Genomic DNA, 20,522 nt, shown 5'->3' with positions numbered 1-20,522 from the left:
GGACATTGGCACAGAACTCAAGATAAAAGTACCCTTATTACTTATCGTAGCTGCACATACAATATATCCGATTAAAGCTGAGACTCCACAGATTATGTAGGTATATAGTATCATCACTGAGTGATCCGGACTCGCGACAGGGGAAGCAAATACAGTCATCACAACACGTACCTTCACAGAGCTTCTAGGGAGATCGTCTCACCACCGTAGCTGTCAATCTGATCAAAAGACATGTTCAATGGCATTAAAATGAGAAAAAAACGCGGCTCTGAATCGGTTAATCCATAGGTTTTTAACGTCTATGTATACAAAAATGATTGAATTTATAATCCATAATTCCATTTTATGTAAAAAATCGGAGAGCAAATGCTAGCTGCTAATGGTAGCCACCACAGCTAGCTGCTGCTTCTGCTAGGCTATGCAGCAGTCTCAGTGAGATATAAAATATAAATATCTTTGCGTTTTGGACTAACTTTAAAATATTCTCATGCTTTTGAAGACCTAGGGCGAGATGTTTTCGTTTGGGGTCTTCGTGCGCAATCCTGTGAGGAGGAGGTGGTAGCCATTTCAGTCTACATTGTGTTTGAAGTGCGATTGCGAACCGCTTGTTGCTTTGGGTGACCCACGTGTGTGTAGCGACGCGTCGACGCGGAAATATGTCGTCGACGATATTTTTGAAGTCGGACACGTCGGACGCGTCGCTACAGCACTAGTGTCCAACACTTCATACATTTACTCAACTAAGAGTACTTCCATGTTGGCTACCTGATACTTGTACTCATCTCCAGAGGTACATGTTGTACTTTTACTGCACTTATCTGACAGCTGTGGTTACTGTACAGATGAGAGTCTCTGCACAGCTGGTTCTGATCTCACATTAGCCTCCTTTAGCTTAGCGGTGGTGACGTGAAGTCATGTGACCGTGCTGTAGTTCCTTTATAGCCCAACATTAGCCACCTTTAGCTTAGCGGTGGTGACGTGAAGTCATTGTGACCGTGCTGTAGTTCCTTTATAGCCCAACATTAGCCACCTTTAGCTTAGCGCGTGGTGACGTGAAGTCATGTGGCCGTGCTGTCAGTTTCTTTATAGACCAAACATTAGCCTCCTTTAGCTTAGCGGTGGTGACGTGAAGTCATGTGACCGTGCTGTAGTTCCTTTATAGCCCAAACATTAGCCTCCTTTAGCTTAGCGGTGGTGACGTGAAGTCATCTGACCGTGCTGTAGTTCCTTTATAGCCCAACATTAGCCACCTTTAGCTTAGCGGTGGTGACGTGAAGTGATTGTGACGTGCTTGTAGTTCCTTTATAGCCCAACATTAGCCACCTTTAGCTTAGCGGTGGTGACGTGAAGTCATGTGACCGTGCTGTAGTTCCTTTATAGCCCAACATTAGCCACCTTTAGCTTAGCGGTGGTGACGTGAAGTCATGTGACCGTGCTGTAGCTCCTTTATAGCCAACATTAGCCCACCTTTAGCTTAGCGTGGTGGACGTGAAGTCATGTGGCCGTGCTGTAGTTTCTTTATAGACCAACATTAGCCACCTTTAGCTTAGCGGTGGTGACGTGAAGTCATGTGGCCGTGCTGTAGTTCCTTTATAGCCCAACATTAGCCTCCTTTAGCTTAGCGGTGGTGACGTGAAGTCATGTGACCGTGCTTTAGTTCCTTATAGCCCAACATTAGCCACCTTTAGCTTAGCGGTGGTGAGTGAAGTCATGTGCCGTGCTGTAGTTTCTTTATAGACCAACATTAGCCACCTTTAGCTTAGCGGGTTGGTGACGTGAAGTCATGTGGACCGCTGCTGTAGTTCCTTTATAGCCCAACATTAGCCACCTTTAGCTTAGCGGTGGTGACGTGAAGTCATGTGACCGTGCTGTAGTTCCTTTATAGATCAACATTAGCACCCTTTAGCTTAGCGGTGGTGACGTGAAGTCATGTGGCCGTTGCTGTAGTTTCTTTATAGACCCAACTACTAGCCACCTTTAGCTTAGCGGTTGGTGGACGTGAAGTCATGTGGCCGTGCTGTAGTTCCTTATAGCCCAACATTAGCCCTCCTTTAGCTTAGCGGTGGTGACGTGAAGTCATCATGGTACCGTGCTGTAGTTCCTTTATAGCCCAACATTAGCCACCCTTTAGCTTAGCAGGTGTGTGACGTGAAGTCATGTGGCCGTGCTGTAGTTTCTTTATAGACCAACATTAGCCCTCCTTTAGCTTAGCGGCTGGTGACGTGAAGTCATGTGACCGTGCTGTAGTTCCTTTATAGCCCAACATAGCCTCCTTTAGCTTAGCTGGTGGGTGACGTGAAGTCATCTGACCGTGCTGTAGTTCCTTATAGCCCAACATTAGCCACCTTTAGCTTAGCGGTGGGTGACGGTGAAGTCATGTGACCGTGCTGTAGTTCCTTATAGCCCAACATAGCCACCTTTAGCTTAGCGGTGGTGACGTGAAGTCATGTGACCTGTGCTGTAGTTCCTTTATAGCGTAACGTTATATTTTTACTTCAGAAATCATAAAGTGCTGTTAATATGTTGAGATGTTGTTTATGATACTTACACTAAACGTGTAAGTATCATAAAAGTTTCATTCAAGAAAGTGAATAATGAAAGACTTCAGAAATGTACAGGCAGACCTTTAATGAAAAATATAAAATCACTTTACATTTTAATATCTTGTATTACAGTTTTATTTATTTAACATTTTTGCTGTATTTGTACAAACAGTGAAACTTTTTTTTTAAATGATCATCAAAGATTTGTACATTTTGATCCACTGATTTACAGACTCAGAAACAAAGCAGATGTTCAGGTACTATTTACTCAGAGCAGAGAAACGTTGTTCTCAATGGGGAGAAGGAGCTTTGTGAATTATATTCATTAACAAACAAACACAATTTATTAAAAAGAAAACTCAGTTGGTTTCAGTGTTACTGTTATGGATCAGCAGGTTATACAATAATGAAGATGTTCGAAAATCATAGAGTGAATAAAAATGCTTCTATTCTGTTTCTAATATGTCTACATTTAAAAATGTTTTATTAAAATGTTCAACTCGTGTTTTTCGATATAGCTTTCAAAGGTTGACGCTGTGCATTCTGCATTTTTGGTAATTACTGTATGTAGAGCAAAGTATTGAAGGGAAATATATGTTTACTGCACAATATAGAGATACAGTATATGTTTTGCATCCTTTGCTCTTCCCTCAGCCTCCTCTTCCTCCTCTATTACAGTGAGGGTGGTACTAACTAACATCAGCTGTGATCCTGAACAGACTGAACTATCTGGGCAGCAGGGAGGAAGTTTCTGGAAGAGGAGGAGACTCTTCCTCCTACAGAGGACACAGAGACACTGATCCAGAACAAACTGCAAAGCCAGCATAGAGAGGTTCAGTGAATGTGGTTCTGAAGGTGTGGATCAGTGTGTCAGAGGAGACTCTGTAGAAGGAGAGAGAGCCAGCAGGATGATCCAGATACACTGCTACTCTACCAGAGGAGGAGGAGGAGGAAGAAGAGGAGGAGGTGTGTGTTACTGTCTTATTGTTAATGACATCGTAACCATCACCAGAACAGTACAGACTCCAGGACTGATCATTATATCCAAACACACTGTCCTGTCTGTTTCCTTTCCTGCTGATTCCTCTGTAAGTCACTGATATATCAACCTCTCCTCTCCACTTGACCTCCCAGTAACAGCGACCAGTCAGAGCTTCTCTGCACATCAGCTGAGGATAGTAATCAAACCTCTCTGGATGATCAGGATATGGCTGCTTCTCCTCCACACCTGTCACCTTCCTGTTGTCCTCAGACAGTTTGAGGTTCCTGTGAGCTGTGTTTGTGTCGAGTGAGAGTTCACAGGAATCTGAGGAGAGGAACAGCAGCAGTTATTAATCTATCAGCTGTTCATTTATTGACACTTTGATGATGAAGGTTACATTTGAAGATAGTGGCTGCTTTGTTTTCATGAATCAAATTAAACCACACTCACACTTCCTCAGACCGGGTCTCAGCCATCGGACTCCAGCAGGCTCCATCCTGAAAGAGGGGGGGAGGGTTAGAGCAGCATGGAGACATGGAAATCAATCTCAAACACAGAGCTTTGTTATTCTCTAAAAATATTACATAGCGCACCTGTTATTAATCAGCTGATATTGTTTTAAGTTAGCCGATAAATAAAGATGATTACAGTTCTCTTTAGGTGCGCCGGTGAAGATGGCTGCATTGTCTTTGGCGCCTCTCTAACTTTGCCTTTTTCTCGTATTTTTCCAGTGTTTATTTACTTTTTGCCGTGTGCTTTTAACCTGGTCCGCAGCATGCGAGCCGCCGCACCAACTCTGCTATACAATATAGTAGAGAGGAACTTCTACAGTTCAGAAACTTTGTGGACAACAGCCCACCGTCAGACAATGGAGATTCGCCATGGCTACCTGTTGCTGTCCTACCTGAGAGACGCAGGAGGAAGACAAAGCAAGGGTCCCGGGCTGCTGGTCAGACTGAGGAAACGAGAAAACCAACCCCGTCTTTCGAGTATTCTTCTGGCTAATGTTCAATCCATTGAAAACAAACTAGATGAACTCAGAAGTCGGATTACTTTTCAACGGGACATTAAGAACTGTAACGTGTTCATTTTCACGGAGACTAGGCTCAATCCCGGACTCAGCCATTGTTCCTGACGGATTCACTATATTTCGCCAGGACCGGACAGTTAACTCGGGGAAAAGTAAGGGAGGTGGTGTGTGGATCATGATAAACAATAACTGGTGCACAGATGTGAGGATTATTTCTTCAGACTGTTCCCCTCATTTAGAGCACCTCATGATCACATGCCGGGCTTTTCCTCTGCCAAGACAATTTGAATCCGTTGTGATTACAGCTGTGTATATTCCGCCTCACGCTGACAACAACACAGCACTCGCTCAGCTGTTTGGAGTGATTGACAGGACAGAGACTTCGTGGCCAGAGGCGGCTTTGATTGTTGCAGTGGATTTTAACACCGCCAATATGAGTTCTGCCAAGATACTTTCAACACATCAGCTGCTCGACGCGCGGCAGAAATACACTGGACCATGTTCATTCCACTTTCCGACATGGATATAAGGCTCTTACTCTCCTTCGCCCATTCGGCAAATCAGACCACTTCTCACTGCTGCTGCTGCCTGCTTACAAGCAGAAACTGAAACGGGACAGACCGGTGACACAGAGCATACAGTGCTGGAGTGAGGAGTCAGACTAGTTTATAATACCTGAGCGTTTCCAGTCTCCAGAGTGGATCCTCCAGTCCAGCAGACAGCACCTTCTCTCCTGAGTCTCCTGGATGATTGTAGCTCAGGTCCAGCTCTCTCAGGTGGGAGGGGTTGGATCTCAGAGCAAGATAAACACAGCCTTCCACTGTGACTAGACAGCCTGACAGCCTGCAAACACACAAAATAACATAACTAAATAAACTTGACAGGTTGGATAACATATAGGAAAATGCAATATTTTGCAGGTTACATGTATATCCATTAATGTAAATCCCAATTTAAGTAGCCATGTTGATGAACTCTGACCTGAGAGTCTTCAGTTCACAGTGTGGACTCTCCAGTCCAGCAGACAGTAGCTTCACTCCTGAATCCTGCAGGTCGTTGTTACTCAGGTCCAGCTCTCTCAGACTAGAGGACTGGGAGCTGAGGACTGAGGACAGAGCTTCACAGCTTCTCTCTGACAGGTTACAGACACTCAGTCTGAAGGGACAATGAGATATATATTTAAAAAACTCTGCATTTACCACATATAGGAGAAACAAAGTGTAACATTTGGTCCGTCATATTTATTACATAATCCCCTAAACACCATTATTTCAACTGACCGAGATCATTTTGCATAATAGTTGGATTTAAAGAAAATGTTATAATAAAATTGCAAAAATGTAAAGTGAATAAGATGTTGAGATAAAGTGTTTTGCTGGGCAAAACAGATGGAAAGCCAAAGTAAATTATAATCTATAGGCTGTAAAGATTGGCCAATCACAGCTTATTAAATCAAATATATGAGTAAAGAAAACATATAAATGTATCCAGTAATCATGAATGTTATTTTAGCTTAAGCTTTAATAAAGTGACTAGCATACAGTTCAATACCATGTTTTGAAAAACATACTTCCCCCATGGGCTACAGCAGCCCAACATATACATATTTATTCAGAGGGTAACTTAATATGTTGATGAATCCTGACCTGAGAGTCTCCAGAGTACAGTGTGGACTCTCCAGTCCAGCAGACAGCAGCTTCACTCCTGAATCCTGCAGGTCGTTGTTACTCAGGTCCAGCTCTCTCAGACTAGAGGATTGGGAGCTGGGGACTGAGGACAAAGCTTCACAGCTTCTCTCTGACAGGTCACAGCCACTCAGTCTGAAGGGACAATAATCAACAAGAAGAAATCCGTACTTATCGTTCCAAAGATCCCAGTCCCAACGCTATATATATGGGGAAGAACAGGATGAACCAAGGTCCATCCCAATTATAAGATACTTGTCTGTTCCGATTTTTTTAACTGACCACGATAATGTTTGTACAATTCCTGCATGTAAAGGCCCTGACACACCAGGCCGAAATCGGCCGTTTTCGTTAGTCGGACGACGAAGCGTGCCCTGTCGCCCAAACTCAATTTGGTGTGTCCCGCACCGTCAGCCGTGATACGCCTTATTTGGCCTTTCATGGCCGATTCAACATGTTGAATCGGCCGTGCGTCGGCCACAGGCAGTCGGACAAATAAATCACTCTGATTGGCTGATCAGCTAGCGAATCAGTGCATGAGAAGCAAAACGGTTGCTTGACAATGTCTTCCACAAGCAACACTCCAATGGCTGATAGCTCCAGTACCGCACGAAACATGTTTTCGATGGACGGGAGTGAAAATGGAACGCACAAGCTATTTGTTGTTTGTTTAGATCACGCAGTCTGTTCTTCATCTCTGTCTTCCGGTTGTTGCCTCTTTTGAATGACGAATACACACTACCGCCGCCTGCTGGTACGGAGAGTTATTGCCACTCACGCATGCGCAGTTCGTACGTGCTCGGCTGAAGTCTTTGCGGTGTGTTCCAGTGCGACACATGGCCAAGACGCAGGAGAACACGCAGACGCAACAGTCGGCGTCGGTGAGTTCTCTGGTGACTGCTTGGTGTGTCAGGGCCTTTAAGTCACATTTTTAAATTGTGGCAAAACTTAAAGGTGAAAACTAAAGTGTGAAAGTAAAGTCCATTCATCAGAGGCAGAATAAAATGTGTCTAAAATGCTTCATTCCCAGGATCTAAAAGTTGACTAGACATAACTATCTAAATATATTTGGGAAGAGACCATTTAGAAGACTGACTAATCCTGACCTGAGAGTCTCCAGAGTACAGTGTGGACTCTCCAGTCCAGCAGACAGCAGCTTCACTCCTGAATCCTGCAGGTCGTTGTTACTCAGGTCCAGATCTCTCAGACTAGAGGACTGGGAGCTGAGGACTGAGGACAGAGCTGCACAGCTTCTCTCTGACAGGTTACAGCCACTCAGTCTATTAAAGGAAAACAATCAGCAAGAACAAATCTGCATTTATCATGACAAACCTATAAATATGGGACAGAACAGAATGAACCAAGGTCCATCGCAATCATAAGATACTTGTCTGATCCGATTTTTCTAACTAACCACAATCATTTTTGCACACTTCTTGGATTTAAAGTCACATTTTTTTAAATGTGGCAAAACTTAAAGGTGAAGACGTAAGTGTGAAAGTAAAGCCTAACAACATTAGACTGAAAAATCCTGACCTGAGAGTCTCCAGAGTACAGTGTGGACTCTCCAGTCCAGCAGACAGCAGCTTCACTCCTGAATCCTGCAGGTCGTTGTTACTCAGGTCCAGCTCTCTCAGACTAGAGGACTGGGAGCTGAGGACTGAGGACAGAGCTTCACAGCTTCTCTCTGACAGCTTACAGCCACTCAGTCTGATGAAGGAGGACCAAGCAATATGTTAAAATGATGAGCTGAACATCTAAACCATGATATATGAATGTTTCTGTACTTACAGAGCGTTCCTGGAGGCTTTGACCACTGGCAGCAGCCTCAGAAGAGCCTCCTCTGAAGCAGAGTATTTCTTCAGGTCAAACACGTCCAGATCTTCTTCTGATGACAGTAAGATGAAGACCAGAGCTGACCACTGAGCAGGAGACAGATTATCTGTGGAGAGACTTCCTGAACTCAGGGACTGTTGGATCTGCTCCACTAGAGAACGATCATTCAGTTCATTCAGACAGTGGAACAGGTTGATGCTTCTCTCTGGAGACAGATCCTCATCCATCTTCTTCTTGATGTACTGGACTGTTTTCTTGTTGGTCTCTGAGCTACTTCCTGTCTGTGTCAGCAGACCACGTAGGAGTTTCTGATTGGTCTGCAGTGAAAGACCCAGGAGGAACCGGAGGAACAAGTCCAGGTGTCCGTTTGGACTCTGTAAGGCCTGGTCCACAGCACTCTGGTAGAGATGTGTTAGTTTAGGTTTGGGTCTGAAGGCTTTAGACTGCTGGGATGTTGTTGGTTCTTCTGACAGCAGGTTGACTCCAGAGGTGATGAAGGTCAGATGGACATGAAGAGCAGCCAGAAACTCCTGAACGCTCAGATGGACGAAGCAGAACACCTTGTCCTGGTACAGTCCTCTCTCCTCTCTAAAGACCTGTGTGAACACTCCTGAGTACACTGAGGCTGCTCTGATATCGATGCCACAGTCTGTCAGGTCGGACTCATAGAAGATCAGGTTGCCTTTCTGCAGCTGCTCAAAAGCCAGTTTCCCCAGAGCCTCCATCATCTTCCTGCTCTCTGGACTCCAGTGTGGATCTGTATCAGCTCTTCCATCATACTTGATGTTCTTCACTTTGGACTGAACCACCAGGAAGTGGATGTACATCTCAGTCAGGGTCTTGGGCAGCTCTCCTCCCTCTCTGGTTTTCAACACCTCCTCCAGAACTGAAGCAGAGATCCAGCAGAAGACTGGGATGTGGCACATGATGTGGAGGCTTCGTGAGGTCTTGATGTGGGAGATGATGGTGCCGGCCTGCTCCTGATCTCTGAATCTCTTCCTGAAGTACTCCTCCTTCTGTGGGTCAGTGAACCCTCGGACCTCTGTCACCATGTCCACACACTCAGGAGGGATCTGATTGGCTGCTGCAGGTCGTGTGGTTATCCAGAGGCGAGCAGAGGGAAGCAGCTTCCCCCTGATGAGGTTTGTCAGCAGCACATCCACTGAGGTGGACTCTGTGACATCAGTCAGGATCTCAGTGTTGAGGAAGTCCAGAGGAAGTCGACACTCATCCAGACCGTCAAAGATGAACACGACCGGGAACTGATCAAACCTGCAGATTCCTGCGTCTCTGGTTTCAGGGAAGAAGTGATGAACAAGTTCCACCAAGCTGTACTTGTTCTCTCTCACCACATTCAGCTCTCTGAAGGTGAATGGAAATATGAACTGGATGTCCTGGTTGGCTTTGCCTTCAGCCCAGTCCAGAGTGAACTTCTGTGTTAAGACTGTTTTCCCAATGCCAGCCACTCCCTTTGTCAGCACTGCTCTGATTGGTGCATCTCTTCCAGGTGAGGCTTTAAAGAGGTCTTCTTGTCTGATGGTTGTTTCTGGTCTGTCTGGTTTCCTGGATGCTGTTTCAATCTGTCTGACCTCATGTTCAGCATTGACCTCTGCAGACCCCCCCCTCTGTGATGTAGAGCTCTGTGTAGATCTGGTTCAGAAGGGTTGGGTTTCCTGCTTTAGCAATGCCCTCAAACACACACTGGAACCTCTTCTGCAGGTTAGACTTAAGTTTACGCTGACACACTCCAGAACGACTTCCTGAATGAACACACAACAAAGCAGATCAATGAGTCAAGACTTTTCTTATGCTTTGCTCCCTCTCTTGAGACATTAGTCAACATTTATCCAGCTTGTTAAATCTTTCTAGAAACCCTCTTACTGCTCTGCAGACGGTCAGCCAGCTCCTCCTGCTTCATGCTCCTCAGGAAGTGCAGTGAGATGTTCAGAAATGCCTCTCTGCTGCTCCTCCTCTGCTCTTCATCCTCACCGTCCAACACCTCCTCATCCTCACTCTGACTCTCTAAGCATTCTGGGTAATCTGAACTCAGAGCCTTCTGGATTTTCTTCAGCTCGTTCTTCACAAAAGTGATGATGTTGTCCTCCAGCAGCTGGAACAGAAGATGTGAACAACACAATCAAACTAAGAGAACTGGACATCACAATTGGATCATGGAATTAGTTGTGATCAGAAAAGATGTAGAGTAGCTGTAGTTCATGTACAGACCATAAATGTGGAGTCCAGCTGTGTCTGATGCTGCTGGGCAGACTGACCTCTGGGAACCTCTGAGCTCTGCTGGTCCTCTCTGTGAGGAATCATGAAGAAATAACTCATATTATCTCCGTCCAAACAGAGACAAACACATGGTAAAGGTCCTTGATGTAACTTCCTGTAGTAGTAAATGTTTATTCCTCCTGCTAATCCCAAAGAGTTTGTTTTTCTTTGTCAACCACTGAAAAAAGCTGATCTGTTCAAATAAAAATGAATCCCAAATAACATACGTATGAACATATCCATGTTTAGCTATGCACATGTATACCGTTAAACACACACAAATCGGTACAAAGGTAAAGGACAGTGATATCATTCAATTCAATAATCGATTAATATTCGCCAGGGCTGTCCGATTTTCGAATTTGATCATGTTCAGTTTCTGGCATCCATAATTCAGAAACAGGTTTATTGCCAAGTTGGTTCACACAGACGAGGAGCTTGTCATGGTGTTTATGGTGCTTAAAGCTTTAAAACGTGATACGCCTTATGCTCAAAGCTGCTTTTATTATAAAGGAACCAGAGAAGTGTCTCACCAAGAAAATTCAAGCCACACTTTCTTAGCTGGGTCAATACAAACTGAAACCAGAGCAGCAGGTACCATGAAGGGGGTTATCAACTTTCAATCCTCACCTTTGACCAACAGAGTGTCGTCCATCTTTGAAGTGAATAGGTTTCCACATAGACCAGTCACTCTTCATGGACACACAGCTGGGCTCAGGTTCCTCCAGCCTCCTCCTGAAACATGAAAAAGAAACAGTTAGGAATCTGGACTGTCACAATGATCCTAAATACTGTTCATATTATTATGTGTTTAATAAACAAGGACCATGCATATAAATACATGAATCTCAAAGAAGGGATGATTTATGCCAGATTAAGATCACTTCTATCTATAGTCCCTAGACAGGTACGTGTGGTACACCCCAAAAATTGTACAATTATTTGTGTATTTACTTTTATTTATTTTTGCTAAACAGTGAATGTATTGTTTTGAAAAGATCAACCTTATATGTATTTATTTTGGCGACATTCATATCATTTTATGGTTTATCTGTACTGTTTGAGAAACAGTAAGAATAAGTAGCGCCAAGGTGGAACCTTTGGCAGGTGAGCGTTGACACCTGGGTTATCTTAGGGGGGACACTTCCGCCCCCTCCTCAGAAGCAATCCAGACGATCAACCGGATCCTGTGTCTAATCCTTGCTGCTGCACTTTTCTGTTTTCTACAGATATCTTTATTGTTGCTGTGGTACCCAAGCTTTTGGGACCCGTAATACATTGTGGGGTCTCGTCCGGGATCTGTCTTCACAAATCAAGGGGAACAGATCCTGAGATATCAGAACTACGAGGCCAAGGTGAGGTGACGTGGCTGCGTCTGTGACGACAGCTGATCGGTGTCCACGAGGGGAGAACAGAGCCAGGAGGGTCTTCATTCTGCCAAGCGAACCGCACTGCTACTGTGTCGAGCCATCGTACGTCATGTCCATAGCACGCAAAGAACGCGCTTGGAGCATCAAAAATAAACTGTTCAATCTCTCAGGCATCGAGGTCTAACAGCTTGCCCGAGAAATCGCAAAAAGACAGTTCAGGTACACACGACTACGTCTACTGATGAAGAAGGTTGAGTGGACTATATCTTAACTTATATGCAGTCTGAGGAACTACTGAGTTCTGAAGATGAAGGTATGAGTCAATTGCTAATGTTATATGACCTTGTGTTTAATATCTTCCATAATGTTGATGCAGATTTTGTCACAAATGGGGTAACACACAAACAGAACACATTCACAGCTTCACCTGTCAGGGAAAGTAATGCCACTACATCTTCACATGCTAACAGTGACACGTTAACTGCCAGACATAGTACTGCACACACAGTCAATTTTACACAACCACCCACTGACATTAACACAGACATAACTACCTAAAGTGTAGAGCAGCTCCAGCTAATGTACGAAGAGCTAGGCAAGAAGCTACAACACCACAAAGATATGGCAAGCACAGCACGCAGTAAGTACCAGAGCATAGGTGAGCCAACAACACATCACATCAAATCACAGAAGGCTGACACTGAGAAGATGGTTTCCTTAAAGGACTTGCCTTATCTCCAGCGTAGAGAATTCAAGGTACATAGCGGACAGATTGGAGATCAAAACTCTGAAGTAACATATAGCAACATCTCCAAACAGATGAGGGAATCAAAGATGGCTTCACAGAGACAGAGGTTATCCGAGGTGTGCTGAGGATTGTTAATAATAAATTATATTTCTATAGCGCTTTTCTTGAACCCAAAGACGCTTCAAAAGACATTAAGCCAGGTGCTTTCAAAGACATGCTCACCAATAAAGAAGAGATAACAATCAGTGAACTCAGGGGATTCCTCAGGTCTCACCTTGGTGATAAGGCCAGTACAGAACTGTTCCAGGAACTTATGTGTGCAAAACAACATGACCAAGAACCACCCCAGCAGTTCCTGTATCGCATGACTGGACTCAAACAGAAAATCATCTTCCAGTCAAGACAAGCTAATGCGGACATTTGCTACGACCCAAAAACCATTCAGGAGGTTTTCCTTCATACTATTTACCAGGGTCTAGGATCCAAACATACAGACATGAGACAGCAACTGAAATCCCTTCTCTCAAATAGCCAAGTTACTGATGAGGAAATTGTCAGTCAAGTAATGAAGATAATCAGTGACAAAAACGAACACCACCGCAGGTTAGGTAATGCTTCCAGACCAAAGGCAACACATACACATAGTGTTCAGGTTGATGGTGAAGAGCAGATCAGCAACAAGAAGGAACTTCAAACAATACAACAGCTCAGCGCTCAAGTGGAGAACTTAACAAAGATGATGGCAGCTTTGATGGACCAGCAAAAAGCAGTGATACAAGCGACCCACTCAAGGGTTTTACCTCCTCCCACATCAGGTCAGCTTCCTCTCACAAGGAAAGGTAAAATCCCCCTCTGTGTTAACTGTTTACAACGAGGCTTAGAGGCCTGTAACCATTGTTTTGTGTGTGGAGAGCTTGGACATCGTGCAGTTGGCTGTTCAAAAAAGAACAAGGCAGCCAGGAAACGAGAGTCGGTATCTGTTGAGGGACACCCAGAGACCGTTTCACAGCTCCAGTCCCACTCAGTAAGCTCCAAATGTAAGCAACAACACTCACAACAAAAACAACATTACAAGAAATCCAGCGACAACTGCTCCAGAGAGACACTTGTAACACCGGAAAATATCACCCGCACTGCACCGCTAATTGGTAACAAAAGTCAGCTCAAATGCTTTCTTAGTGAAAAGGGGGATTATGATCCCAACAAACAGAGCGAACGCTGGTGCACTTAGCTGCCACTGCTCTCCAGCTACTTTTAGTTTTATGTAATGCAACGGTTATCGCTCACTTTGATGACTTTGGCCATTATAATATGATCTGGATGTATCTGCCCAACGATCGAATTAACCGGTGTACGTATATGCAGTGTGTGTATTTTGGACTAACATCAACCCTACCTGCTGTGTGTCGGGGCAACCACCCCTCACCTGGCTGCTTCCGCGGCGTGAGGCCCATCCTCTAGCCAAACATCACCGACAACTCTGTGGATCAACGAGCTGTTTGTGTGGTCTGTGGTCATCTGGAATGCCCTGTCGTTCAACCTAGCGACAGCGGCACTCCAATACACAGCTGCTGAGCTCCTCCGACTACGATTCCACCTGCCCGACACATCATCGGCATTGCACCTCTTTCTGGACATCGCTCGTCATCCCCGTTGGAAATATATCCACCGTGGTTCCCGGCGAAGATTTTACATCGATGACTCCAAACCCATACAAACCATCTGGTCTTCAACTCGACAACACCCAAGAAACTCTGCACGGAAAGTTGATCACACTGTCTTAGCCAGCTTAGCCAGGTCGGCTAACGTTAGCGCTAAACATAAACACGACCACACTGATGTCAACTTTGGACTATTCAACATCCGTTCTCTTACGACCAAGGGTCCTTTTCTCCAAGATGTCCTGACTGATCGTAAGTTTGATTTTCTCAGTTTGACAAAAACGTGGCAACAACCTAATGACTTTTCACAGCTGAATGAATCTACTCCTCCTGGGTTTGTTTACATCTGTCAACCCTGTGCCACCGGAGGTCTCGCGATGATTTACCGCGAGAGTTTGAAAGTCTTGTCTGTATCTGTGCCTGTTCACGGCTCATTTGAATCAATTGCCTTACAACTCAATGGGCCTATCCCTACCATAGTTGCAAGCGTCTACCGTCCACCTAAGCTTAATAATAAATTCATACACAAATGTGCTGCTTTCATCACACATCTCTGCTCACTCTCATCTAACATAATGGTGCTGGGAGATTTTAATATACATATGACCATTCTAGACCAGGGCAAGGCATATCACCAGGGCTTTATTGCCGAGGGTTCAAGGCACCTGACTGCTTTCACGACCCTGTGGGGTCTATATAAATGGGTCAGAATGCCCTTTGGCTTGTCAAACGCACCAGCAGCCTTTCAAAGAAGCATGGAGGAAATGCTCAAGGAGCTCAGGGAGGGATTACTGTCAACAATGCTCTCACAAAGGACTTCACATCTTGCCTGGACAGTTTTGGATTACAGCAAAATATTGATTTTCCGACTCATTCCAAAGGACATATTCTGGACTTGATCTGCTGTTCTGGTGTCACTCTTCTTAAATGTACTGCAACTGATCTTCCCATTTCTGATCACTCATTAATATCCTTTACTGTCACCTTAACACTGTCCAAACCAAATCTGTCATGTGTTATTTCCTTCCGCAACATAAAGGATATTCATTTAACTACACTCTCCAGTGGCATTAACAACCTCCCCAGCATAAATTGTTCATCCCCGCCTGATGAACTGGTTTCTCATTACAATAACAACTTCATAAACTGCTCAATACCCTGGCTCCTTTAAAAACCTGATCCGTTTCCTTTACTCATTCTGCTCCATGGTTTACAAACTACTGAACTACGCCAACTCAAAACAAAAGGCCGTCGATTGGAACGCCTCTGCAAAAAAACTGGACTTGTCGTTCACAAAGAAATGTACAATAACCACATTCTCCACTACAAGGACACTCTCTCTACAGCCAGATCCTCATATTACGCAGTTCTCATCAGCTCTGGTGAAGGGAACACAAGGGTCCTGTTCTCTACAGTGAAGAACATTCTATGACCACCGGACTCTCTTGCACCTCATCAGTATTCAACTGCCTACTGTAACTCCCTCATGTCATTTTTTAATGACAAAATAGAAAACATTCACCAGCAACTAACTCCTAACACCATCTGCAGTATATCTCTCCTTGTTTCCACCGACCCTCTCTCTCATTCTCTTTCAAGTTTCACACTTCCCTCTGCTGTTGTAATATCTGACCTCATCAGTAAATCCAAGCCATCTACCTGTCAGTTAGACCCTCTTCCTACCCCCCTGGTAAAAGCCTGTCTACCTTCATTGTCCTCCCTTATAACTGTCATCATACAATCCTCCCTCACCTCTGGTCTTGTTCCCTCACTTTTCAAATCAGCCACCATCACGCCCATACTGAAGAAACCTGGTGCAGACCCCAACAATCTATCTACAATTTCTCTAAAAAATCCTGGAAAAAACTGTTGCATCCCAGATCCATACCCACTTGTCTGACAATAACCTGTAAGAACAATTTCAATCTGGTTTCCGCCCCCATCACAGCACAGAAACACCACTGGTGAAAATCACTAACGACCTCCTCATGGCAGCTGACTCCGGACTATTAACTATCCTCATCCTCCTTGATCTTAGTGCAGCTTTTGACACCATTTCCCACAGCATCCTCATTGACAGACTGACCTCCATCGGGATCACTGACACACCCCTCCTCTGGTTTAAATCATACCTCTCTGGCCGCACTCAGTTCATCCAATTCAAAACCTTCAAATCACAGCCACTTCCAGTCACGACCGGTGTTCCCCAGGGCTCTGTCCTGGGGCCTCTTCTTTTTGTCATCTATTTACTTCCTCTTGGCAATATCTTCCGTAAACACAACATCCACTTTCATTGCTACGCGGATGACACCCAGCTCCACTTGTCCTCCAAACCAACCACCATCCTCCCTCCATCCTCCCTGTCTGACTGCTTAAAGGACATCAAATCCTGGTTTTCCTCTAACTTTCTCAAACTTAACGATAATAAAGCAGAGGTTGTCCTCATTGGCACAAAATCCACCGTAACCCAATTTAGAGACAATGGACGTCCACTCTCGGGAGACGTCTGACAGTGGTGCGGTTACCCAAAGTGACAGACCTAATTTTACCACTATTTAGAGGCAATGGACGTCCACTCTCGGGAGAGAGACCTCCAGCATGTGTCCCTGAAATGGGGACTCAGGTTATTTCACACATCCAAGACAGAGACTGGGGAAATCACCTCTCTGTGGCCCTTCCAAGACCCCCAAAAGACAGACTAACGATCTCCAGCATAACTCCATTACTTGGGCACTTAGGTTATTTCACACCTCCAGGAGAGTGACCAGTAATTGCACCTCTCTGTGGCCCCTCAAAGAGCCCCAAAGGACGGACTAATGACCTCCAGCATGTGTCCCTGACATGGACACCTCCATAACCTTGCACACTGTGAGTCCCCGGGCCCCCGGACTTAAGCACTCCCCCACGGACTAAACCCAGATGATCACACCCTACAGAACCTCATGCCCCTGGTAACACTTAAAGGTGGTGGATTTTGTGGTGCTTTTCTGTCAGCCCATCAGCATCCATATTCGGCCTTCTTCACGGCACCACCACCCCCCCTTCTGTGGAGGATATTCTCATGCTCCTGGTAACCCTTTAAATAGTCTGATACTACCAGGGCTCATCACTGCAAGTGTTTTTAAATGTCTGGAAGAGAGTTTTAGCCTGTCATTTTGCACGATATGATTTAACCTGGTTCAATGTTAAATCATATCGTGCAAAATGACAGGCTAAAACCCAGGAATAAGTGTTTGAAAGGCGGGGAAAAGTTGTTTAAAATAGTCTGATACCTCCAGGGCGCATCACCACATTTTACAAGCCAGGGAAGCTGTCTGAATCCTGGGTAAAACTTTGTTTAAATAGTCTGATACCTGGCACTGTATCAACCCCTGGGAATCTACAAGGTTATATAAATGTTTTTTTATTTATTTAATTATCACACGATTTAAAAACAAAAACAGTATACACAATATACATAATAAACATAATAAAAACATGATTAGCGGGGGCCCGGGGACCATATTAGCCGTCTAACTTGTACGGTGCACCGGGGAAAAAAGGTTGAGTCCACGGCCCCTACCCCCACATCAGGAGTATCAACCGGCCCTGAAGAAGAGGTATCGCTGCTCTGTGAAAATGGAGACATTGTATCCCAAAATAGTGTCTCTTAAGACGGGTAGAGTCCCCTGACAACTCCCCTCACATTCCTCCAGAGTCAGAAAAAGTCTGAGTTAACTTTTTGGAGAACCATGAAAACGGGCCAAAAGTGGTCAAATGTATCCGAAAATAGTGCATAGATAGATAGATAGATAGATAGACCTTTATTTGTCATTGTACAGGTACAACGAAATTACAATAGACTCAAGGTGCCAACACATAACAACAAGACAATATAAAAACAACAAGACAATATAAAAACAACAAGACACTATAAAAACAATAAAAACAATAAATGGGACTTAAAAAAGACATGATAGGGAATATCTACATAAATAATAAATTAATTAAATTGCACGATTCCCCTCGTATTGCACGGAAGGCTTATATAATTTAAATATTAGCAGCGTTTAGTGCACATATGGCCTGGGTTTTCAGCTTGTTCAGCTGCACGTTGTTTACTTTGCACAACGCTAGCAGTTTCTCCACCTCTTCCATGTACGCGGTCTCGTAACCCCCTGAGATGCAGGTAGAGTCCAATCAAACTCCCCTTACATTCCTCCAGAGACCAGTTCAAAAACTTAAAGTTTGGTAAGAACCATGATTGGGGGTCTCCAGGCAACAATTGTATCCGAGCCAAAGCACTCATGTAGCGGACACATTCCTCCATGATGTGAAACAGCCGTTTTTTTTCTGAGTCCTCTCAAAAACTGGGTTTCCGATTTCGTGCGGATGGTAGCTTGAAAACATGAATACATTTTTTTGACGGAGGAGGGGAGGTCTCGATTCCCCTCTCCGTTGTAAAAGGCAACGGGGGAGTGGAAAAGTGTCCGGGGCTTCCGCCCGAAGCGCCGAAGACTTGAGCTTTTTGGAGCCCCTCCTCCGTTGGCACTGTCGTTTTTTCAAGAATTTTTTAAAACTTCATTTTTGATTATTTTAAGGCGAGACACCCCAGGTGAATAGGGTAATTTTTTTCAACTTAAAAAGGTATCAGCTAGAAATTTCTCCAGTTAATTACTTACAATAAGGCAATTGTTTTTTGTATTACAAGTTTTCTGAAATAGAATGTTTAAATATGCCATCATCTCATTAAATATGCACATATTTTAACACATTTCAGGAATCGAAATCTGAACTTTGGATAAAGCCAGGTTCAAAACTCTTGTTTCATTTTGTAGTCATATTAGTATCTAAGGCTTTTACAGAAGGGATTTTGGATATCTCTTTTTATCACTCCATAAATCAGAAAAAAACTGTCAACAGCCCTAAAATATCCATTTTCGCCATGTTTTTAGGTATACAATGTTGTATAATTCAGGCTATGAATGATATATGAACAAACCTTTCTGTAAAAGCCTTCATAATATTGATAGGAATATAACTGGAAGGTTTGGTGTATATAAGTGCTACTGAAGTAAAAATGTCGAACTCAGAGTAGGAGAAAAAACTCATTTTGAGAAAACGACCTTTAAAGATTGCTGGCTAAACCCTCCTGTTCTTTGGATGACAGCTTGCTCATCGACGCACTCCGTGAAGGTATTTCATGTTCGGGGTTATTTGTTTTTTGTATAACCTTGCTTCGTGCAAGTGACAATTGTTGTCGTCTTCTCTGTGAACGTTTTTTTTGCAGTTCTTTTGCAATTTTGAGATTTCAATTTCTAGCTGAAAGCTAACCAGGAAGTGTTTCAGCACACCACGTGACGCAACTGAACGAATCACGTTGTCAGAAATTGACACCAGCCAATGAGATTTCGTTTCTTGGTTTAAGACCCCTTTGTGCTTTCACAATTGGTTGCTGATACAAAGGAAATGACCATATTTGGATCTGATGAGATTGAGCAGGAGAGACACAGCTTTCCAGCGATATCTCTGTTGACATGGTGCACACAGCGGTCGCGGTACTTTATGTTACGTTAGAATGCTAACTTTTGGTGAATTTAGGAGAAATCTACAGACGCAAATAGACAAACTATAGTAAAATAAACACTTAAATGTGTATTTTGTACGTTTTCCTTCCAAAAGCCTGAAAGAAAACATGTTATAGAATCAAAATAGCACAAAATCTCAAAATTGACCAGTACTTGAAAAACGATGTTTTTGCCTGCCGTGTCTCGCCTTAAGATATAATTTATCGTTTTCTTTACTTTTTTCGGCTTTCCACGGGGGGCCGCGCATGGTTTAAATACATAATTAAATTGCACGATTCCCCTCGTATTGCACGGAAGGCTTATATAATTTAAATATTAGCAGCGTTTAGTGCACATATGGCCCTGGGAAAAAAACTGAACTTGAGTCTGTTTGTCCTGGAAGACAGAAGCACCTGCCTGAGCGCAGTCGTACAAAGTGCTCGTTACCCGGGTGGTGTGGGTCCTACAGGATTTTGACTGCCTTCTTAAGGCAACGAGAGCTGTACAGTATCTCCAGGGAGAGGAGGGGGCAACCGATGATCTTCTGGGCCGACTTGATGACTCTTTGGAGCGCACCCGTCTCTGCGGCTGTGCAGCTGAGGAACCACACGCAGATGCAGTAGGTGAGGACACAAGCAGATCCTGTCTGAGGTGGTAATTCCTGAGTATTCTCAGGAAGTAGAGTCTCTGCTGTGCCTTCTTGACGGTTGCCGTGGTGATGGTCCTCCAGGACAGGTCCTCCGCCAGGTGAACGCCCAGGAATCTGATCACTGAGACTCTCTCCACATAGCCTCCATCAATGTACAGGGGCTGCATGACGGTCTTCTTCCTCCTAAAGTCAATGATC

At 44.3% G+C, this 20,522-nt stretch overlaps 1 protein-coding gene across 1 annotated transcript in view; it reads right to left on the bottom strand.

The window, feature by feature from the left end:
* Positions 1 to 2,613: 2,613 nt before the first annotated feature.
* The window catches only part of LOC117556733 (NLR family CARD domain-containing protein 3-like), a 72,756-nt gene continuing 54,847 nt past the window's right edge, over positions 2,614 to 20,522 (bottom strand). Inside the window, 12 exon segments of the mRNA XM_034232226.1 lie at positions 2,614 to 3,849; positions 3,976 to 4,022; positions 5,231 to 5,398; positions 5,537 to 5,710; positions 6,202 to 6,375; positions 7,347 to 7,520; positions 7,777 to 7,950; positions 8,032 to 9,698; positions 9,700 to 9,836; positions 9,958 to 10,186; positions 10,303 to 10,381; positions 10,981 to 11,085. Of these exon segments, the coding sequence (XP_034088117.1) occupies positions 3,320 to 3,849; positions 3,976 to 4,022; positions 5,231 to 5,398; positions 5,537 to 5,710; positions 6,202 to 6,375; positions 7,347 to 7,520; positions 7,777 to 7,950; positions 8,032 to 9,698; positions 9,700 to 9,836; positions 9,958 to 10,186; positions 10,303 to 10,381; positions 10,981 to 11,085 (3,658 nt within the window). The 3' untranslated portion in view covers positions 2,614 to 3,319.

Source organism: Gymnodraco acuticeps, unplaced genomic scaffold (genome assembly GCF_902827175.1).
Source record: "Gymnodraco acuticeps unplaced genomic scaffold, fGymAcu1.1, whole genome shotgun sequence".
NCBI classification, from domain to species: Eukaryota; Metazoa; Chordata; class Actinopteri; order Perciformes; family Bathydraconidae; genus Gymnodraco; species Gymnodraco acuticeps.
This window is presented reverse-complemented; position numbering and strand designations above follow the sequence as displayed.